Raw genomic sequence first — 22,093 nt, forward strand, 5'->3', positions numbered from 1 at the left:
GTCAGTTGGGATGATGCCTGTGTTCCAGGCAGAGCACAAAACTGCATGCAACAACGCGAGTGCAGCATTTCCACCAGCCTTGAGAAGTTCAGCATGGATGCCACAGATCCCTGGAGCTTTGCCCCGTTTCAACTGGTTCACCGCAGCCCGTGTTTCCACAAGCGATGGTGGACCACAGTTGATTCGAGGGTCAGCAACAGGGATTGTAACACCCTTGACGTCCAACTCGACAGCTGGGGGATCAGCCTTGTACAACCGCTCAAAGTAACCGGCCCAGCGGGCCTTCACTTCAGACTCCTCTGTCAAGAGCCTACCACTCTCTGCTCGAACTGCAGTGCTCCGAGGGATGGGCTTGGATGAACGTAATGCGCGAATTCCCCTGTAAGCGGGACGAGAATCACCTGTCCACAGGTGATGCTCTACCCCCTCACAGATTCCTCGCACATAGGCCTCCTTGTCCACCCTCAGTGCACGTACAGTTTTACGCCTCAGCTCCCTGAACAGCTCAGCTCTGCCATTCAGCCTGGCCCTGCGACTCTGGTCAATGGTATCCAGTGTCCCTTGAGAGACAAAATTCTTCTTTGCCCTGCGGTGAACTCCAAGGCATCCACCGGCAACATCAAGGACGGGGGTCTTGAAGGTGCTCCACAACTCTTCAGGACCCCCCAAAGCACCCAGACCCCCCAAGTGTCCACTCAGCCTGTTCGCAAACTCCTCAGCTACTCTCTCATCCCTGAGCTTGGCAACATCCAGCCTAGGCTGGGATGGTACCATTCTCCAGGATTTAAGGTGCAGCTTTAGAGTTGCTACAACAAGCCTGTGGTCAGTATTGAGGAACTGAGCACTCCGGTAGACCCTGCAGTTCTGGATCATCCTCCAACGACCGTCAATGAGGACATGGTCAATCTCCTTTGCCACACCGCCAGCGTTGGAATACCAAGTCCAGCGATGAGCTTGCGGGCGCTGAAACCATGAACCAGCCACCCTAAGTCCATGACTTCTTGCAAAGTCAAGGAACTTAGTGCTATTCTGGTTCATAGTTCCTGACCCATGGGGACCAACACACACCTCATAACCATCCCTATCAGTTCCAGTCGATGCATTGAAATCCCCAAGACTAGAAGTGTATCTCGTCTGGGGCACTGATCAATCACAGACTCGAGTGTGGCGTAGAATGCATGCTTCACGGTAAGATCACTCGCGTCAGTCGGAGCATAAATAGAGACCAGGGAAATGACACCTAAGGAGTGACGAATCCTTAATCTCATAATACGCTCGTTGACCGGTGTTACCTCAATTATCATTGGGGTCAGCTTATTGGACACAGCTACAGCAACTCCTTGGGTATGGTAACCATCAGAGCGACCAGACCAATAGTAGGTGTAACCACCCACCATTATCTCGCCGCAATCCGGTCTCCGAACCTCAGAGAGAGCTGCAATCCCGATGTCCAAACGCTTGAGCTCAGATGATAACAGAGACAGGTGATCATCCTCTCTTAGGGATAGGACATTCCAGGCACCCACCCGAAGGGACCGCCTCAGGTTAACCCAAGGAGACCGCCGTCTGGTGGACGACACCTCAGCACCACTCCGACACACTCTCCCGCAATCTGACCCAGGGATGTTACCCCGTGGTTTCCCTCCTATCAAAGATTGGGGGTCCCGAAGGCTTTGCCCCAATCCCATCATCCGGTGAGCTGCCCTGCGAAGGGAAGCTGCACAGGAGGTACTCCCACGGATTGGGTTTTCAGATTTTTTTGCGTTTTTGCGTTTTGCGGAATGAAGCGTTTTACGGTGGCTGGAGTGCAAATCCTGCCACCAACCTCCTAATAAGAAGTAACCCAACTGCAGGAGGACGTCCGCAGACACAGTTGGGCAGTAGATATGGATGGCCGTTGGCTCACAAGGAGCTCCTCCGCCCTTTGACAGGTTTTGTTTTTAATCCTGCTGGGTGTCCATATCCAAACACCCTCCTCACCAGAAAACCTGGTGGGGGAGACGGTTTAGTCGCCGACAACCCGACCATGGAACAGGTTAGTACAGGTTTACATGGTACCTGTAGCAGGTCACAGATCGAACCTGACCGAACCTGACCTGACGGTCACGGGCTATGCAGGTAACAAATCTCATCCGAGTCCCATGTGTTATCACATTGTTACAACTCCCATCACACATTCTATTATATGATAATACATTAAATCATGCATATCTTACCATCAATGTAACGTGCACCAACAAGCACAACCACCCCACTCACTCACCTCGGGATCAAACTGCTATTCAAAAACGGTTTTTTTTTACAGGCTTTCTTGTCTCCGAGCAATCATTGAAATCGGTTTGAATGCTTTCCATATATATTTTATCATGGATTTAGAAAATATCTCGTAAATAATATTTTTACTATTCGTATTGAATTTCATGAATTCTATTTGGTGTGGTTTTATGATCTTAAAGAAAACTTGTTTTAATCTGCTAACTGTGTCTCTATGTGTTAGTAAACATCTAACAAGCTGTTTTAATCTATCAACAAGTTCAGTGCTGTGTGTGTGGTTACTCTCACAGTCCTAATTATTTTACCTGCAACTGTACCATACAATGGTTTATTCGGAACATTGCTGTCTTAGAAAGGTATTCATACAATGCGGAATGGAAAGGTCAGGTCAGGTATGGGAGCATTGCCAGAACAGCGAGTCGCTGCGTCCACTTTCCACCGGTACTCCAGGGGCCTTCGTCTGGCCATCCCCCAGGCAGATGCCAGGCCCATCCCCATCTCCTTGAGATGCCAGTCAACCTGCTGCAACCAAGAGGCACGTGGTCGGCCCATTGGCCTCCTCCACTCATGAGAGTCCCTCGCTGAGGGAATCTGGTGAGCAGGTTCAGCGTCAGAAAAACGAGCCACATGTCCATACAGCCGCAACTGACGGTCACGGGCTATGCAGGTAACAAATCTCATCCGAGTCTCTCTCAGCAACCGATTGTTGGACACAAAATCAGACCAGCGAGAGCTGACGATTCTCTGAAGAGACCTGGTACCAAAGGAATTAAGTCTCCATCTCAGATCCTTGGTCAGAGACCAAGTCTCGCATCCATAAAGCAAGACTGGAAGCACCAAGGACGTGAAGACTCAGACTTTCGTCCTCCCGCACAGGTACCGGCAGCACCACACCCCATGATGCAGTGAATCCATGACTCCCCAGGCCTGACCCAGACGTCTATTGACCTCTGACTCACAGCCAGCAGAGACATGAATATCACTGCCAACGTAAGTGAATCTCTCCACGACCTCAACATCCTCACCACAAACAGACACAGACAGGACAGCAGCATCCAAGATGTCATTGAAAGCCTGGATCTTAGTTTTGACCCAAGAAACCCATAATGCCAGTGGCTCCGACTCCTCATTCAGCACCTCGGGGGCCCCCAAAAGGATATCTAAAGTCTCCGCAAGGATGACTGCATCATCTGCGAAATCAAGGTCCGAGATCTTGACATTCCCAAACGATGCACCGCAGTTTGATCTCTCTAACATCCTCCTGAGAATTCAGTCCATATAAGTGCTGAAAAGTGTGGGAGCCAGTACACACCCCTGACGAACTCCAGTAACAACTGGAAATAAGTCAGAGATGGTACCACCACATTTCACAGCAGTCTCAGTACCAGAGTAGAGTTCAGACATCAGATCGATCAGTTTTGGTGGCACCCCACGAAGACCAAGAATCCTCCAGAGGGCATCCCGATTCACTGAATCCAACGCTTTACAGAGATCAACAAAGGCTGCAAGCAGCCCCTGCCGAAACTCTCGTCTGCATTCGGTGAGGACCCGAAAGGCAAGGATATGGCCAATTGTTGACCTCTTTGGTGTAAAGCCTGACTGCTCTGGACGCTGGTGCTCAAGCAGATGGTGGCGAACCCTATCAAGAATTATCCGAGCAAAGACCTTGCCCGGCACTGAGAGCAGCGTCACCCCTCGGTAGTTGTTGCAGTCTTGGCGATCACTCTTCCCTTTCCAGAGAGGCACAACAAGGCCCCTCTTCCAATCAGTTGGGATGATGCCTGTGTTCCAGGCAGAGCACAAAACTGCATGCAACGACACGAGTGCAGCATTTCCACCAGCCTTGAGAAGTTCGGCATGGATGCCACAGATCCCTGGAGCTTTGCCCCATTTCAACCGGTTCACCGCAGCCTGTTTCCACAAGTGAAGGTGGACCACAGTTGATTGGAGGGTCAGCAACAGGGATTGTAACACCCTTGACGTCCAACTCGACAGCTGGTGGATCAGCCTGGTACAACCGCTCAAAGTAACCGGCCCAGCGGGCCTTCACTTCAGACTCCTCTGTCAAGAGCCTACCACTCTCTGATCTAACTGCAGTGCTCCGAGGGATGGGCTTGGATGAACGCAATGTGTGAATTCCCCTGTAAGCGGGACGAGAATCACCTGTCCACAGGTGATGCTCTACCCCCTCACAGATTCCTCGCATATAGGCCTCCTTGTCCACCCTCAGTGCATGTACAGTTTATGCCTCAGCTCCCTGAACAGCTCAGCTCTGCCATTCAGCCTGGCCCTGCGACTCTGGTCAATGGTATCCAGTGTCCCTGGAGAGACAAAATTCTTCTTTGCTCTGCGGTGAGTTCCAAGACATCCACCGGCAACATCAAGGATGGTGGTCTTGAAGGCACTCCACAACTCTTCAGGACCCCCCAAAGCACCCAGACATGCCAAATGTCCACTCAGCCTGTTTACAAACTCCTCAGCTCCCCTCTCATCCTTGAGCTTGCCAACATCCAGCCTAGGCTGGGATGGTACCATTCTCCCAGATTTAAGGTGCAACTTCAGAGTTGCTACAACAAGCCGGTGGTTAGTATTGAGGAACTGAGTACTCCGGTAGACCCTGCAGTTCTGGATCATCCTCCAGCGACCATCAACGAGGACATGGTCAATCTCTTTTGCCACACCGCCAGCGTTGGAATACCAAATCCAGCGATGAGCTTGTGGGCGCTGAAACCATGAACCGGCCACCCTAAGTCCATGACTTCTTGCAAAGTCAAGGAACTTAGTGCTATTCTGGTTCATAGTTCCTGACCCATGGGGACCAACACACACCTCATAACCATCCCTATCAGTTCCAGTCGATGCATTGAAATCCCCCAAGACGAGAAGTGTATCTCGTCTGGGGCACTGATCAACCACAGACTCGAGTGTGGCGTAGAATGCATCCTTCACAGTGAGATCACTCGCCTCCATCAGAGCATAGACAGAGACCAGGGAAATGACACCAAAGGAGTGACGAATCCTTCGTCTCATAATACGCTCGTTGACTGGTGTTACCTTAATTATCATTGGGTCAGCTTATTGGACACAGCTACAGCAACTCCTTGAGTATGGTAACCATCAGAGTGACCAGACCAATAGTAGGTGTAACCACCCACCATTATCTCGCCGCAATCCGGTCTCCGAACCTCAGAGAGTGCTGCAATACCGATGTCCAAACGCTTGAGCTCAGATGATAACAGACACAGGTGATCATCCTTTCTTCGGGATAGGACATTCCAGGCACCCACCCAAAGGTACCGCCTCAGGTTAATCCAAGGAGACCGCCATCTGGTGGACGACACCTCAGCACCACTCCGACACACTCTCCCGCAATCTGACCCAGGAATGTTACCCCGTGGTTTCCTTCCTATCATCAAAGATTGGGGGTCCCGAAGGCTTTGCCCCAATCTCGTCATCCGGTGAGCTGCCCTTTGAAGGGAAGCTGCACAGGAGGTACTCCCACGGAGTGGGTTTTCAGATTGTTTTGCGGAATGAAGGGTTTTACGGTGGCTGGAGTGCAAATCCTGCCACCAACCTAATAAAAAGTAACCCAACTGCAGGAGGACGTCCGCAGACACAGTTGGGCACTAGATACGGATGGCCGTTGGCTCACAAAGAGCTCCCCCGCCCTTTGACAAGTTTTGTTTTTAATCCTGCTGGGTGTCCATATCCAAACACCCTCCTCACCAGAAAACCTGGTGGGGGAGACGGTTTCGTCGCCGACAACCCGACATCTCGTTTTTGTCGAGACATCTCAAATGGAAAAGCATCTCGTTTATCAAATAATTTGGGGTGAAATTTATTATTATTGATATCGATTTGTAATTCTAAAAAAGAAACTGAAGTGTGAGTTTGGTTTTCCTTTTTAAATTCGAGTTCTTTTGGATATAAATCATCATGAAGCTGATCAAATACAAATCCATCATTAATTGCTAATAAATCATCAAGGAATCTAAAGATGTTTCTTCACCTTCACGGAGCTGTTAGTTTATTCCTGCACATGTTCTGGACCCAATCAGACTCTTACATGTGCAGGAACCAAATTTATAAATAAAGGGGCCGGATCTGAGCCCATGGATATCCTCACTGTCTGTTGGAGTAACGTGTTGCTAAATGTAAAGAAACTGTTGCTCATGGGAAAGTTTCTTTTTTGAAAAACTACATGAATATTGATTATCCTTTATTGACCAGTTTGCTCTTTTTTGATAGATTTTAATGTATACTTTATTAGCTCCTGAAAATGCTTTATCTACCACTCTGTCCAATGTGGTTAAGAGCTTGTCATGTGGAATGTTTGTGTATAATGTGGAAAAATCACAACTTGATCAACATTTCGCCTCACCCATGTTATCAATGTTGTGGATACTGTCGATTACAGGTTTGGAATTATCAATGATTCAGAATTATTTAATACCAGAATAAAACCTTGCCTTTACAAGCTCGTTTTACAAGCATTTATAAATTAGTTTCATCACCCGTGTTATACTACCTGACAATGGTTTCATATATATACACACATATGTATATACATATATCGTCACGTCAGAGGTCCAGCTAACATGGACACTCTGAGCCTGGGCTTTGTACAACCCCCGCAAATGACTGAAATTATGTTGAATTCACTCTAGACTGTCTTTTAAAATGTTACTGCATTAATTTACTATTTACGATCCCTTAATAAATAAACTGAGTTTGGCGGTTGGTCATATGTGAAGGCAGGAAAGTGTAAAAACGTTTCTTAGAAATGAAGTTTATTAAAATGTATATCGGGATAAGGATGAACAGGATGATAAATCAATGGAACACATCTGGCAGTGAGTGGACAGACACAAATAGGGATGAAAGGGGAAAGGAAACACAATCTTATCTACAAGAGAAATAACCCCGTTAATGGCACTGACAATAGCAGATTCAGATACAAAGGGAGCAGGTGAGGACTTGTGCACACAAGCTAGTCATGGTGCAGGATGATTATATCATGCAGGTTGGTGTAGCACAGGGAAAAATGCGGCTCGAGGAAGAAGATGAGGGAATGTTGAGGAGGAGGAATGGCAATGATGAGGTGGCATTCATGTCTCCACTCAAGGTCTATCTTGGGGGGGGGGAGAGAGAGAGAGAGAGAGAGAGAGAGAGAGAGAGAGAGAGAGAGAGAGAGAGAGAGAGAGAGAGAGACAGACAGACAGACAGACAGACAGACAGACAGACAGACAGACAGACAGACAGACAGACAGACAGACAGACAGACAGACAGACAGACAGACGGACACGTTGTCTCATTTCCACGAAGAAGCCAAGTTAACTATCACTATCACACACATGTATGGACATGGCCTTTAACACCTCTGGGACCAACTCTGGTGGTACTGCAATTGGCTGCTCACTGCTTATGGGCAGAGCCATCTTTTGGTGGGGCAGACCCTCGTTAGTGTTCTGCCCTCAACCAAGGCTTCACAGCTCATTAAATGCCAAAATTACTCAGAGATTTTGGCCAAAACAACACATAAATGAAGAAGATGATGAAATTACCAGGATCTCAAAAATGAAGTCAAAAGATCTGGGAAGCTGAAGGGCACTGAGATTGCACAAGTAATAATTTGAGCAACAGGAATCATAAAGAAGAACTTAAGGGAGATTTTAAAACCATCCCTGGGAATATTGCTACAAATGAACTACAGTTGGAAGCTGTCGGTGGCTCAGTGATGATCCTGATAAGAGCCCTCAGAACAAAATTCTGAGAAAAAGAAAACTTCGCAACTTGGTCCATGAATCGTGATCCCGAACCAAAATGGAGGTGGAAACTTCGAGTCCTGGGAGGACTCCATTCTACCTTCTGAAACCCACATATGGAAATAACAACCAATGACACACGCACACACGCACACACACACGCACACACGCACACACACACGCACGCACGCACGCACGCACGCACGCGCACACGCGCACACGCGCACACGCACGCACGCACGCACGCACGCACGCACGCACACACACACACACACACACACACACACACACACACACGCACGCACACACACATACACATACACATACACACACACACACACACACACACACACACACACACACACACACACACACACACACAGTGCCCTCTCAGGATAAAATGAACACCCCTGATTGTAAATAAACACAATCAAATGGACGATATGTACACATATCCGGTCGCATGTTCTTGGGTGGTGTTTCTGGACGTATGGCAGTTGCACCATCTTCCTGCAAGAAATGTGTTACAGTATATAGGAAAGCCAATGACCACTATCCCAGCAAGTCATTTGCAGTATGGAATTCATTTACTGTACATCCTGCAGAACCACTTCTGCCTGGAAGGGATCAAATGGGCTGCAGCTTCTTCCCAGGTACCAGAGAATCGTACCATGTATGATGTCGAACACCTCTGGAAACATATGGATCGGAAGCTGCGGAAAAGCTGACCTCTGGCAAGTAATACAAAAGAGCTGCAACAACATCTACTCCACATTTGGCAAAATCTAGATTAGGCTGTCAAACTGAATATCATCAATTTGATGCCTTCACAGGTTCGAGCACTGGATTGTGCTAAAGAACACGTTACCAGATACGAATACAGGTAGTCCATTCGTTTCTACATCACAGATTGTTTAAATAAGGTTTGCTTAAATCAGGGGTGTTCATTTTATTTTTACAAATTTGTTTCTTTACATATTTATTATTTCCAAATATACATAAGGCCCACTCATGAATTGAAAAAAAAAACAAACAAAAAAAAAACCTTGCCATGTTTTGGAATATCATGAGTCTCGTTCATAGCGCTTTATGAATGTCTAAGTCTGAGCTCTGAGATACTATCAGATATGAGTTGTCAGGGCTGTTTCCTCTTCATACATCTGCATGGCTCTGCAGAATCGAGGTTCATTCGTTCGCTTCAACGTGAAGCCACCAGTTATCCATCATGCCTTTTTTGTGTCATCTCCACGCCGCTGGCTTTCCAAGCCTCTCTCGTTGTTAGCCGGCAGGAGGGAGGAATAGCTGTGGCTGGTGTGGATCTGTGGCTTTGCCACCTTCAATGAACCTGACTATTTCCAGACCAGGATTTGCGGACATTTTCACCCATGCACACCGAGTTTGAGAGCTCAATCATTTGCCTTTCTCTTCCGTATTTTTTCTCTCCCATCCCTTGTCCTTCTGCTTTTCCGTTTAATATACATATTATATATTTGCTTGTATTTTGCCTCATTATGAATTCATTTTTATTGCCATTGCTGCAGGGTTTTTTTTGGAAGCAATTTTTTCTTTAGTGCTCTTGTTGTCATGCATTGCCTTAATGTGCTTGTCTGTCATTTTATTTCATTGGTATGTTTGATCATGAGTGATTTACTTGTGTGAATTATAAATACTACATTTTTATTTTTATTTTGTGACTTGCAAATGTATAACTGAGCTTCTCTTATCCTATTGTGTTGGGTTGTGGACGAGCTGGACATCAGAAAGTGAAAGTTCAATGCAATGACAATGGGTCCGTGAGGAACAGGTGATCATGAATCGGTGAAAGCATAAAGGATTGAAGTTAGGCATGAAACATCACATGAGAGGTGAGGGTGTGAAGACATTTCCAAGAAGGGCTGACTAGAAGAGCAGGTTCAGTGTTATGGATCCAATCCCATTCCTGATCTTTATTAATGATCTCTCTGACTCTCTGGAAAATCCTCTTTATCTATTTGATGACTCCACCCTCTGCCGTGACATCCCTCATCCTTCTAATAGACAGGCAGTAGCCTCTTCCCTCGATTGAGACCTAGACAAAAGCACAAGCTGGTCAAACACTTTGAATATGTCTTTCAACCCTGACAAATCCCACACACTCACCCTGCTTCTCCAAAAGGATAATCTGGCAAACCCTCCTATCAACTTTCTCAATAATTCTTTCGAGGAAATTCAGTCATTCAAACTCTTGGGTCTCACTATTAGCCATGATTTTTCTTAGACAAACCACATTTCTAGGTTGGCCTCCAAAGCCATTTGTCGACTGGGCATCCTCCGTTGTACAGTCTTTCCTTGGCACACCTGAACTCTGATCAACTGATAAGGACTTCATCCACAGCTTAATGGATTTCTGCTCTCCCCTCTGAAATGTTACCCCTGCCTCACACTTTGCTCCACTTGATGCCATGGAAACCAAGACCTTCAAGATCATTGAAATCTCCAGAGATGAAGCTGACTTGTGGGCCGATCACTTTCACATCACAGATCAGTAGACTTTATCTTCTCTCGCCTCCTTTTTGGTCTTGCACACTTTTCTCTTTCCGTGATTTGTCCACCTCAAGTTTCTGGCGGACACATGCAGTCTAACAGCCAACCCTTTCTGGTGAAATTGACAAAATCCAGAACCACTGCTCACCTCCACTCATTTGTTCCTATTTTCCTTTCCACCAACTTTCACATTCTCTTCAATCTAATTCTTCCCTCCAGGTCTTCAAGACAGCTGTTCACCAACATCATAGATCACCCCCCATTAGAAACTATGATATTTTCCACTCCTGTCAACCCATCCCCTCCCCCAACCCCCAAGCTTACCTCTTTCCAAATTTCCAGTTTTTCTTTCCTGAGAGTTTACGTATGTATCCAACTTGTCCACCCCGTGCATCCTCCCCTACTCCTCATTCCTCCCCACATCCATTATTTGTTGAAGTCTCCCTCTAGTTTGGCCTTCACCAATGCTGTTGGCATTTTCCCCTGTTTCTACTGTTCCTTTTGTTCTGTTTTGTCCTGATCCATTCTGTGTTCCAGCTCTTCCATGGACCTTGACTTTGCATACAAAAAAAATCTTCCTTTCTTAGTTCAACTTTGGGTAATGCTATTTCTCAATCCTTGTCGAAGAACTGTTTGTTTTTATTAAATGAGGTACAGTATAGTATATATGACATTGAATATCATTTGGAAAAAAGAGATTGTTTCATATGTTAAAAAATTGAGATCAAACAACACTTGGGAAGAGGAGATTAGGGGCCCAGGTGGGGGGGGGGAAGGGAGGACTAAATATTACATGTCTATTGTGAAAACGGCACAGAGGATGGAAGACTGATAAGACAGCACCAATATACGTATGGATTAATTAATAACTGTAGTTTGCCAGGAACAGCCATCACGATGGGAACACATTAATAGAATGGAATTGGATCACTATATGACAGCAACAAAAGTACAACATGATGAAACAGAAGAGGATGCAAAGCAAATGCTTTACACAACCTCATCCCACAATTCCTCTATCATTCCACACACCACCACCCCTGCCCCCCTCCCCTACAATTCATGCTCATCCTGTTCTTTATGCCTTTCTTGATCATCTTTGATCACCACCAAAGGTGGGTGGAGTTTATGTTTTCACCCATTTGTGTGTTTGTCTATTTGTCTGTGAGCAGGATATCTCAAAAAGTTGTGGCTGGATTCAGACGTAACTTGGTGGACAGGTTGGCTGTGTGAAAAGGACGAATTGATTAGATTTCGGTGAAGATCCAGATCAGAATACTATAATTATTTAAGTGATTCTTCACCATTGAGAGATGGGGCCAAAAACAATATATAGCATGATCTCTCAAAAAGTTATGGATGGATTCAGACGAAACTTGGTGGACAGGTTGGTTGTTTGGCAAGGATAATTGTTTCAATTTTTGTGAAGACGCGGATCAGGATAATACGATTCTCTCCACTACGGAAGGTGGATGGAGGTTATGTTTTCACCCCTGTTTGTTTGTCTGTCTGTGAGCAGGATATCTCAAAAAGTTGTGGATGGATTGGGATGAAACTTGGTGGGCAGGTTCGGTGTGTGACAAGGACTAATTGATTCGATTTTGATGAACATCCAGATACCGGATGCAGATCCGAAAATTTTATTATGTTAAAAAAGTGATTCATCACCATATATTCTTCAATATACAGTTTTTTTATTTCAAAACGTTGTGGATGGATTCAGACGAAAATTGGTGGATGAGTTGGGTATGTGACAAGAACAAGTCTATTCGATTTTGGTTAAGGTATGGATGCAGATCCGGTCTATCAGTGGGGTTATAAAACGCAACCTGTTCAGCCCAGCAGTGGTATGCACTCTACCAAGTGCCATTGTAGTTTGAAATGTTTTTGCTTTGGCAATACACATGAAGAGAGAGGTTTAATGCATTTCATGGAAGAGAACTGTACTTAGAGAATTCAAAATAATTTTTCATAATTCTTCTGAAGCAAAGCCCAAAATCCATGCAGGCCTCCCAAAATATATAAAAAATACATTTGTTTTTGCTTGCTTACATTTACATTTTCTCATTTGCATTTGAGCAGCTATCTATGTGAGGTGCTAACAGTCAGCCTTTTTGCATCTCCATTACCTCCTCCTCCTTCATATGCAACACAAGGCTGCAGGGAACATCATTGGCTGAAGGCACAGCTGTGCCGCTGAGGCAACACACCTATTACCAGTCCACTGGTACTCATTTTACCAACCTTGGAAGGATGACAGGCTGAGTCAACCCCACCTGGTGTTAATTCAACAGCCTATCACCAATGGATTGGGGGAAGAGCTTGGGAAAACTAGCAGGAGCTCAAACTCAGGATCCTAAGATCCCAAGCCAGCCACCCTAGCCATTAAACCAACACCAGGCTCATCTCCGTTACATCTGCCTATCAGTAAAGGCCTATCCAACAATGTGCATCAGTTTGAGCCTTCCTCTTCTATCCACTTCCCTCAGACCCAACTGACTCCCTCAATGGTTTATGATCGTCGTTGTTCCTCAGTCCTTTTAACTTTACGTTTTGAGCCCATTTCTTAACAAACTACCTCCCGTTGTAATTAATGCTCATTGAATGACAATTAGAATATATTTGAGACTCACTCGAAAAGGGCCATGAGGCGTGAAGGACACGCTGATGGGTTGCCAGTGTCTGTCCTCTCCTCGCAGACCTGATGACCACAGAAGCACATCTCTTCTTGAAAGAGATCGCACTCGTAAACGTAGAACACCGACGGGAACAGCTGTGTGGTGGAAAAAAGAAATTGAGGGTGAAACAATTGTCAATGAGATAACAAGAAGATAAGAAGTGCCAATGAGATGGGAAATAATGGGATAAATCCTTTTCAGGTGGGATAGAGATAAGGTCAGGTCAGGTTCGATCTGTGACCTGCTACAGGTACCATGTAAACCTGTACTAACCTGTTCCATGGTCGGGTTGTCGGCGACTAAACCGTCTCCCCCACCAGGTTTTCTGGTGAGGAGGGTGTTTGGATATGGACACCCAGCAGGATTAAAAACAAAACCTGTCAAAGGGCGGAGGAGCTCCTTGTGAGCCAACGGCCATCCATATCTAGTGCCCAACTGTGTCTGCGGACGTCCTCCTGCAGTTGGGTTACTTCTTATTAGGAGGTTGGTGGCAGGATTTGCACTCCAGCCACCGTAAAACGCTTCATTCCGCAAAACGCAAAAACGCAAAAAAAATCTGAAAACCCACTCCGTGGGAGTACCTCCTTGTGCAGCCTGCCTCCGCAGGGCAGCTCACCGGATGATGGGATTGGGGCAAAGCCTTCGGGACCCCCAATCTTTGATAGGAGGGAAACCACGGGGTAACATCCCTGGGTCAGATTGCGGGAGAGTGTGTCGGAGTGGTGCTGAGGTGTCGTCCACCAGACGGCGGTCTCCTTGGGTTAACCTGAGGCGGTCCCTTCGGGTGGGTGGGTGCCTGGAATGTCCTATCCCTAAGAGAGGATGATCACCTGTCTCTGTTATCATCTGAGCTCAAGCGTTTGGACATCGGGATTGCAGCTCTCTCTGAGGTTCGGAGACCGGATTGCGGCGAGATAATGGTGGGTGGTTACACCTACTATTGGTCTGGTCGCTCTGATGGTTACCATACCCAAGGAGTTGCTGTAGCTGTGTCCAATAAGCTGACCCCAATGATAATTGAGGTAACACCGGTCAACGAGCGTATTATGAGATTAAGGATTCGTCACTCCTTAGGTGTCATTTCCCTGGTCTCTATTTATGCTCCGACTGAGGCGAGTGATCTTACCGTGAAGGATGCATTCTACGCCACACTCGAGTCTGTGGTTGATCAGTGCCCCAGACGAGATACACTTCTAGTCTTGGGGGATTTCAATGCATCGACTGGAACTGATAGGGATGGTTATGAGGTGTGTGTTGGTCCCCATGGGTCAGGAACTATGAACCAGAATAGCACTAAGTTCCTTGACTTTGCAAGAAGTCATGGACTTAGGGTGGCTGGTTCATGGTTTCAGCGCCCGCAAGCTCATCGCTGGACTTGGTATTCCAACGCTGGCGGTGTGGCAAAGGAGATTGACCATGTCCTCATTGACGGTCGTTGGAGGATGATCCAGAACTGCAGGGTCTACCGGAGTGCTCAGTTCCTCAATACTGACCACAGGCTTGTTGTAGCAACTCTAAAGCTGCACCTTAAATCCTGGAGAATGGTACCATCCCAGCCTAGGCTGGATGTTGCCAAGCTCAGGGATGAGAGAGTAGCTGAGGAGTTTGCGAACAGGCTGAGTGGACACTTGGGGGGTCTGGGTGCTTTGGGGGTCCTGAAGAGTTGTGGAGCGCCTTCAAGACCACCGTCCTTGATGTTGCCGGTGGATGCCTTGGAGTTCACCGCAGGGCAAAGAAGAATTTTGTCTCTCAAGGGACACTGGATACCATTGACCAGAGTCGCAGGGCCAGGCTGAATGGCAGAGCTGAGCTGTTCAGGGAGCTGAGGCGTAAAACTGTACGTGCACTGAGGGTGGACAAGGAGGCCTATGTGCGAGGAATCTGTGAGGGGGTAGAGCATCACCTGTGGACAGGTGATTCTCGTCCCGCTTACAGGGGAATTCGCGCATTACGTTCATCCAAGCCCATCCCTCGGAGCACTGCAGTTCGAGCAGAGAGTGGTAGGCTCTTGACAGAGGAGTCTGAAGTGAAGGCCCGCTGGGCCGGTTACTTTGAGCGGTTGTACCAGGCTGATCCCCCAGCTGTCGAGTTGGACGTCAAGGGTGTTACAATCCCTGTTGCTGACCCTCGAATCAACTGTGGTCCACCATCGCTTGTGGAAACACGAGCTGCGGTGAACCAGTTGAAACGGGGCAAAGCTCCAGGGATCTGTGGCATCCATGCTGAACTTCTCAAGGCTGGTGGAAATGCTGCACTCGCGTCGTTGCATGCAGTTTTGTGCTCTGCCTGGAACACAGGCATCATCCCAACTGACTGGAAGAGGGGCCTTGTTGTCCCTCTCTGGAAAGGGAAGGGTGATCGCCAAGACTGCAACAACTACCGAGGGGTGACGCTGCTCTCAGTGCCGGGCAAGGTCTTTGCTCGGATAATTCTTGATAGGTTCGCCACCATCTGCTTGAGCACCAGCGTCCAGAGCAGTCAGGCTTTACGCCAAAGAGGTCAACGATTGACCGTATCCTTGCTCTTCGTGTCCTCACTGAACGCAGACGAGAGTTTCGGCAGGGGCTGCTTGCAGCCTATGTTGATCTCTGTAAAGCGTTCGATTCAGTGAATCGGGATGTCCTCTGGAGGATTCTTGGTCTTCGTGGGGTGCCACCGAAACTGATCGATCTGATGTCTGAACTCTACTCTGGTACTGAGAGTGCTGTGAAGTGTGGTGGTACCGCCTCTGACTTATTTCCAGTTGTTACTGGAGTTCGTCAGGGATGTGTACTTGCCCCCACACTTTTCAGCACTTGTATGGACTGGATTTTTGGGAGGATGTCGGAGAGATCAAGTTGCGGTGCATCGTTTGGCAATGTCAAGATCTCAGACCTTGATTTTGCAGATGATGCAGTCATCTTTGCGGAGACTTTAGACATCCTCTTGGGGGCCCTCGAGGTGCTGAATGAGGAGTCGGAGCCGTTGGGATTACGGATTTCTTGGGTCAAAACAAAGATCCAGGCTTTCGGTGACATCTTGGATGCTGCTGCCCTGTCTGTGTCTGTTTGTGGTGAGGATGTTGAGGTCGTGGATAGATTCACTTACCTTGGCAGTGATATTCATGTCTCCGCAGGTTGTGAGCCGGAGGTCAATAGACGTCTGGGTCGGGCCTGGGGAGTCATGGATTCACTGGATCATGGGGTGTGGCGCTGCCGGTACCTGTGCGGGAGGACGAAAGTCCGAGTCTTCAGGTCCTTGGTACTTCCAGTCTTGCTCTATGGGTGCGAGACTTGGACTTTGACCAAGGATCTGAGACGGAGACTTAATTCCTTTGGTACCAGGTCTCTTCGGAGAATCCTTGGCTATCGCTGGTCGGATTTTGTGTCCAACGAGCGGTTGCTGAGAGAGACTCGGATGAGATTTGTTACCTGCATAGTCCGTGAGCGTCAGCTGCGGCTGTATGGACATGTGGCTCGTTTTCCTGACGCTGATCCTGCTCACCAGATTCTCTCAGCGAGGGAGTCTCATGAGTGGAGGAGGCCAGTGGGCCGACCACGTGCCTCATGGTTGCAGCAGGTTGACCATCATCTCAAGGAGATGGGGATGGGCCTGGCATCTGCCTGGGGGATGGCCAGACGGAGGCCCCTGGAGTACCGGCGGAAAGTGGACGCAGCGACGCGCTGTTCTGGCACATGCTCCCATACCTGACCTGACCTGATAGAGAAAGTTATAAAGTTTTCTCAACCAGCATTCTGTGTATCACAAAAGATCAATGCAGCACACTATATTATAAGAAGGTTACGACAATTTGGATCCTTTGTTACACCTGGTGATTTTGTTTGTTGACATGTAGGCTCTGGGACTTGAAACATTTCATGTTTACAACAAATCTGCTCACAGAATAGTGTGACAGCCTGTGCACGAAAATTTGGAGATTGTTTTTGTACAAGGATAAGGAGAGTATTTTTATACAAAGATATGAATAGTATTTTTATTTAAGGACATTGAGAGTATTTTATACAAAAATATGGAGAGTATTTTATACAAGGATATGGATACTATTTTTTATACAAAGATATGGATACTATTTTATACAAAGGTATGGATAGTATTTTTATACAAAGATATGGATAATATTTTAAAACCAAGACATGGACAGTATTTTTATACAAAGACATGGATACTATTTTATACAAAGATATGGATACTATTTTTATACAAAGATATGGATAATATTTTTTATACAAAGACATGGATAGTATTTTTATACAAAGATATGGATACTATTTTTATATGAAGATATGGATAATATTTTTATACAAAGACATGGATAGTATTTTTATACAAAGATCGAGATACTATTTTTATATAAAGATATGGATACTATTTTGATACAAAAATATGGATACTATTTTTATACAAATATATCGATAGTATATTTGTACAGAGATATGGATACTATTTTTAAACAAACATATGGATACTATTTTTATGGAAATATATATGGATACTATTTTTATAGAAATATTGTTACGAATTTGGAAGCTAACTGCACTCAACATTCAGGTCCTTATAGTTATAGAACAGTTATATTGGTAAGTGTGTGTTTATAGTTTGGGGCCCCTACCTGTGTCTAACGGGAATTACATGTGTGCGCTGCAGAGTTTCGTTTACAACAAACCTCCTTCACTTCACACACCGACGCCATCGCCCACGTGCGTTCGGCCATGTACGTGGGCAGAGATTTCCATCGCCTCAGACCGGGACTCCGCCGAGGAAGGCAGGGGCGTGCCCCTTGTCCAATCACGCCACAGAGAGCGACTTTCCCACGGCACGCTGGCCAATGGGGGTTGAGATGGCCACAGAGAGCGACTTTACCATGGCACGCCGGCCAATGGAGGTTGAGATGGCCACAGAGAGCGACTTTCCCATGACACGCCAGCCAATGAGGGTTGAGATGGCCACAGAGAGCGACTTTCCCACGGCACGCCGGCCAATGGAGGTTGAGATGGCCACAGAGAGCGACTTTCCCATACACGCCAGCCAATGAGGGTTGAGATGGCCACAGAGAGCGACTTTCCCACGATGCCCCGTCCAATGAGGGTGGAGAGCACCTCAGACGGCGATTTGCTCACCCCGGAGGAAAAAGGAATAAAAAGTAACGCCAGGCTGGGTCGTAGGGTGGTCGTGGTGGTCGTCGTCATCGTGGTGGTCATCATCATCGTATTGCGGGTTCGAGTCCCGCCGGCTGGCTGGTTCGTCTGGTCCTGGATCATCGTCACCTCTGATCTCCTTGGTCTTGGTTGATTGGTGCATGGCCGGTTGGAGAGCGTGGTACCTAGTGCTTGGAGCAGCATCATGTTGCGGGTTCGAGTCCCGCCGAGCCGGATTGTCGAAGACCACACGAGGTGGACAGGTCCAAGCACAGGCTCTGGTCTCCATCTCACCTGTCCTCAGGCTGGAAGCCTTCAATAAAGACCCGACGGGGTCCGTGTGTGTGTGTGTGTGTGTGTGTGTGTGTGTGTGTGTGTGTGTGTGTGTGTGTGTGTGTGTGTGTGTGTGTGTGTGTGTGTGTGTGTGTGTGTGTGTGTGTGTGTGTGTGTGTGGGCCTGTCTTTAAGTAGCAACTGTATAAATGCTTTTGCTTGTACATTGACTGCATTTCTTATAGTCGGATAACTCTGCTCTTCTGTGTTCCCCTCCCTGCCTATTGTAAATAAATATCCCTTTTGTTGAATGTATCAGCTCGTTTCTGTTTCTTTCATTGGCTTAGCACAGTGCATGTTGGGAAATTTGGAAACGGTAAATTGTGCATTTGGACCGACGGGTCTTGGTAACCATCCGCTCGGGTTACGCACGGTTCGAGCACGATAACGGCTCGTTCCGCTCGAGGCCTACCTCGGTGAATAGGGTGAATTCACACCGAGGGTGTGAATTCCCCGGTAGCTTTGCCACGTGGATACTTAGGTACATTGAAGTTGGCAATTCACCCTATTCCACATGGCCGAATTATTGGCGATTCACGGTCCTGTAAGGGACCCGTGCCTTTCGGAATTCTCCGCCGAGGAACATGATCATGATCTAAATTCCAGGTGTTCGGTGGAGCCGACTCTACTGCTCCACTTCGCGGTCGTACTCGCCGCCGATGCCCAGCTCCACAATATATATGTGGATAATATTTTTATTCAAAGATATGGAGAGTAATTTTATACAAAGATATGGATACTATTTTAGGGAATGACCTCAGGCACATTGAGAAGCCATAACATCAACAGAAATTGAAAGGGGAAACTAATATGGTTGAGTGTGTAGCAGGATGCAAAAACAACATAATGGATTGGGTATTTGTAAAATAATGTGGGGAAAAAAATAAATAAAGAAACATAAGAAAATGTCCTTTCCACACTGGTTCTTACACTTAAAATCCTTTTCTGTGGAGGGTAGAGCATAGACAATGGGCACACCATAATAAGATCTGATCATCAACTATCATCACCATATATATATATATATATATATATATATATATATATATATATATATATATATATATATATATATATATCATATGGACAGGATGCTACCAATTATTCCTGGCACCGACCCCTGCATGCATACCGTGCGAGACCAGCTCTGCCACTGATAAATAAGAGCCTTCGGCAAGGCAAGGTCCTGCTAGGTAGTGACATGTGAATTTGAAACAAAACCACTTTCTTGTACTCAAAACACAAACAGGACCTGAGATAATATCGTGGGAAGTGGATGCAAACACCTCTCACATGTGACAAAATTGCATTCATCAAATAGTTCAAAGGGCTCCACAACAAACAGTATAATGTGTTCCAATTGCCACACAAATAGTTTGAATCATGGAATTATGGAAGCGAGTTAGTGAAAGACAATAAAACAACAATTGTGAAATAGACCACATGACAGGTGAAACAGCAGGTACAGTTATCTATGTTTAGGATGCTGATGGAGTTTTTTTGACACTGCATGCTTTAGATAGGTATTTTGCTCGTACAATATTCAGGAATGAAACAAACGTGGCGGATATGGGCAGTGGCTAAAACATGGCACTCCCCCATGCCGGGCTCGGTTTTCAAGTAATGGTCCATTTCACATTCTTCACATAGACGTCTTGGCCTCGAGGTGATCTTCTTTTTGTTTTGCACCGACGATTCAAAGTAAGCTCCCAAGGCCTGTGGGTAGACACGGTGGTAATACCCAGTGCTTTGGCTAATGTGTGTGCCGTGTGTGAGAAGACGAGCAGCAAACACACCGCAATGCCTGCTGCTGCAGACAGGCCACCTGAGAGTGTGCACGCACGATTAAAGATAAGAACAAGATTACTTTCATTCCATGTTCAGTATTTCTTTTGGATATCTATTCCCTTCCAAAGGTAGCTGTCTTGTCCATCTTCTAAGGCTGGGTACACTGAAGCGTTTGGTGATGGAATTGTGGCCTAAAGTTTTCCTATCTCAGTCTAGAGGGAAATCCCTAATGACAGCAATCAAACTTCTTTCCACAAACCTTACAATTCAGACACGATGGTACCCTTCGTTTCTGAATGCTTCCACAGAAAAGTCACCATTTTCTTTTCCCTACAATATAAAAGCTCATGGAAGAGCGAGCTAACACGAGCTGACACCATATATCAAATATGGCCATGTACAAACAAACAAAGACAAAACAAAGAATGAACAGGAAAAAGAGGAGGGGAGGAAACAGTAATCTGCAAGTAAGAGTGTTGAGTGAGGTAGGCCTAATAGGGATTAAAAAAAAGCTTACTAGTAGGGATGGGGGACAACATGAGATGGTGATGCACTGCCTGCTTGAAAACCCTGGAGCAAAGTGTGTGTGAACAATCTCCAGGAAGCAGTACCACAAACAGGAGGCCAAGAAGAACAAGAGTGGATGTGAGTGGTAAAGCCTGGACTTTGAAGTTAAATCAGATTTCAAAACCTTTCAACAGTCTCACTTAAAATCTGACTTCAGACTAACCTTAAACCACCATTTTCTTGGTCCATGGTGGTGAGGCCAACCCCTCGCATTAGGCATTTTAGAGAAGCTGAGGGACACCAAAAAGTTGCAGAATAGTAGAGCATGACAAGGCGGCATGTACACAGCCTTAGAGGGCAGTGGCTTGCTATGGCTAACATCCTGTGGCTGCTGGTTGCATCATTTTCTGGGAGCACGCCTGTGCCACTGATGCTGTGCCCTCTTACCAGCACACTGGTACTCATTTCACCCATCTCAGAAGGATGACAGGCTGAGTCAACCCCACCTGGTGTTATTTCAATGACAAACGGGCTCAAACTCAACACCCTAAGATCTTAAGCTAGGCTACTTAACCGTTAAGCCAACATCAGACTTTAGAGGGCAGTGTATAACTTTGTCTTACCAAGAAAGAGCATGTGGCTGATTATGAAGCCACTTGTCTGAGCAGCTCCTTTCTCATACAAGGAGTAAACATTTATAATATGCCATCAGGACTCAAAGCCTCACTAAATGGGTGCAATGGACCATAGAAGAAGCAACCAAGCCATCAGTGAGCTGAAAGGGAGCAAAGTAAAGACATCATGTATAAAAAGGTGGCAATGAGTGGCTCACAGGCTATTCATCATATCACAACAATTGTATATTTACACAAGTTTGTACAATGTTCTCACGAATGAATGAAAGTGATCTCAATTAAAACATTCAGGTGAATAAAAGAATGTAATTATTGACAATGACTGCACATTAAACGTTAATACACCAAATTTTAATTTTGAATCTAGATCGACGACTCTCGTATTGGACAGCCAAAGGGGAACTTTCACTTGACACAAAATTAATTATTTTAAGGTAGAAATTGCCACACTAATA

At 46.3% G+C, this 22,093-nt stretch overlaps 1 protein-coding gene and 1 long non-coding RNA gene across 11 annotated transcripts in view; one reads left to right on the plus strand and one right to left on the minus strand.

Moving 5' to 3' along the window:
* Window positions 1-22,093, plus strand: part of LOC147011753 (uncharacterized) — a 132,415-nt gene that overhangs the window by 61,970 nt on the left and 48,352 nt on the right. Inside the window, exon 5 of one of the 8 annotated variants that reach the window (XR_015052024.1) lies at window positions 17,886-19,699. The exons of the other annotated variants lie outside the window; for them this stretch is intronic. This is a non-coding gene — a long non-coding RNA (uncharacterized LOC147011753). Of the gene's footprint in view, window positions 1-17,885; window positions 19,700-22,093 lie in introns of those variants that run through there. 8 annotated transcript variants of the gene reach the window in all.
* MDGA1 (MAM domain containing glycosylphosphatidylinositol anchor 1) overlaps window positions 1-22,093 on the minus strand; it is a 369,996-nt gene that overhangs the window by 8,555 nt on the left and 339,348 nt on the right. For all 3 annotated transcript variants that reach the window (XM_085858359.1, XM_085858360.1, XM_085858361.1), the window contains one exon: window positions 13,197-13,336. In XM_085858359.1, coding sequence (XP_085714485.1) covers window positions 13,197-13,336 — 140 coding nt within the window. The remainder of the gene's footprint in view (window positions 1-13,196; window positions 13,337-22,093) is intronic.

This window comes from Eptatretus burgeri, chromosome 15 (genome assembly GCF_056783735.1).
Source record: "Eptatretus burgeri isolate ZD-2024b chromosome 15, Ebu_testis_v1, whole genome shotgun sequence".
NCBI lineage: Eukaryota > Metazoa > Chordata > Myxini > Myxiniformes > Myxinidae > Eptatretus > Eptatretus burgeri.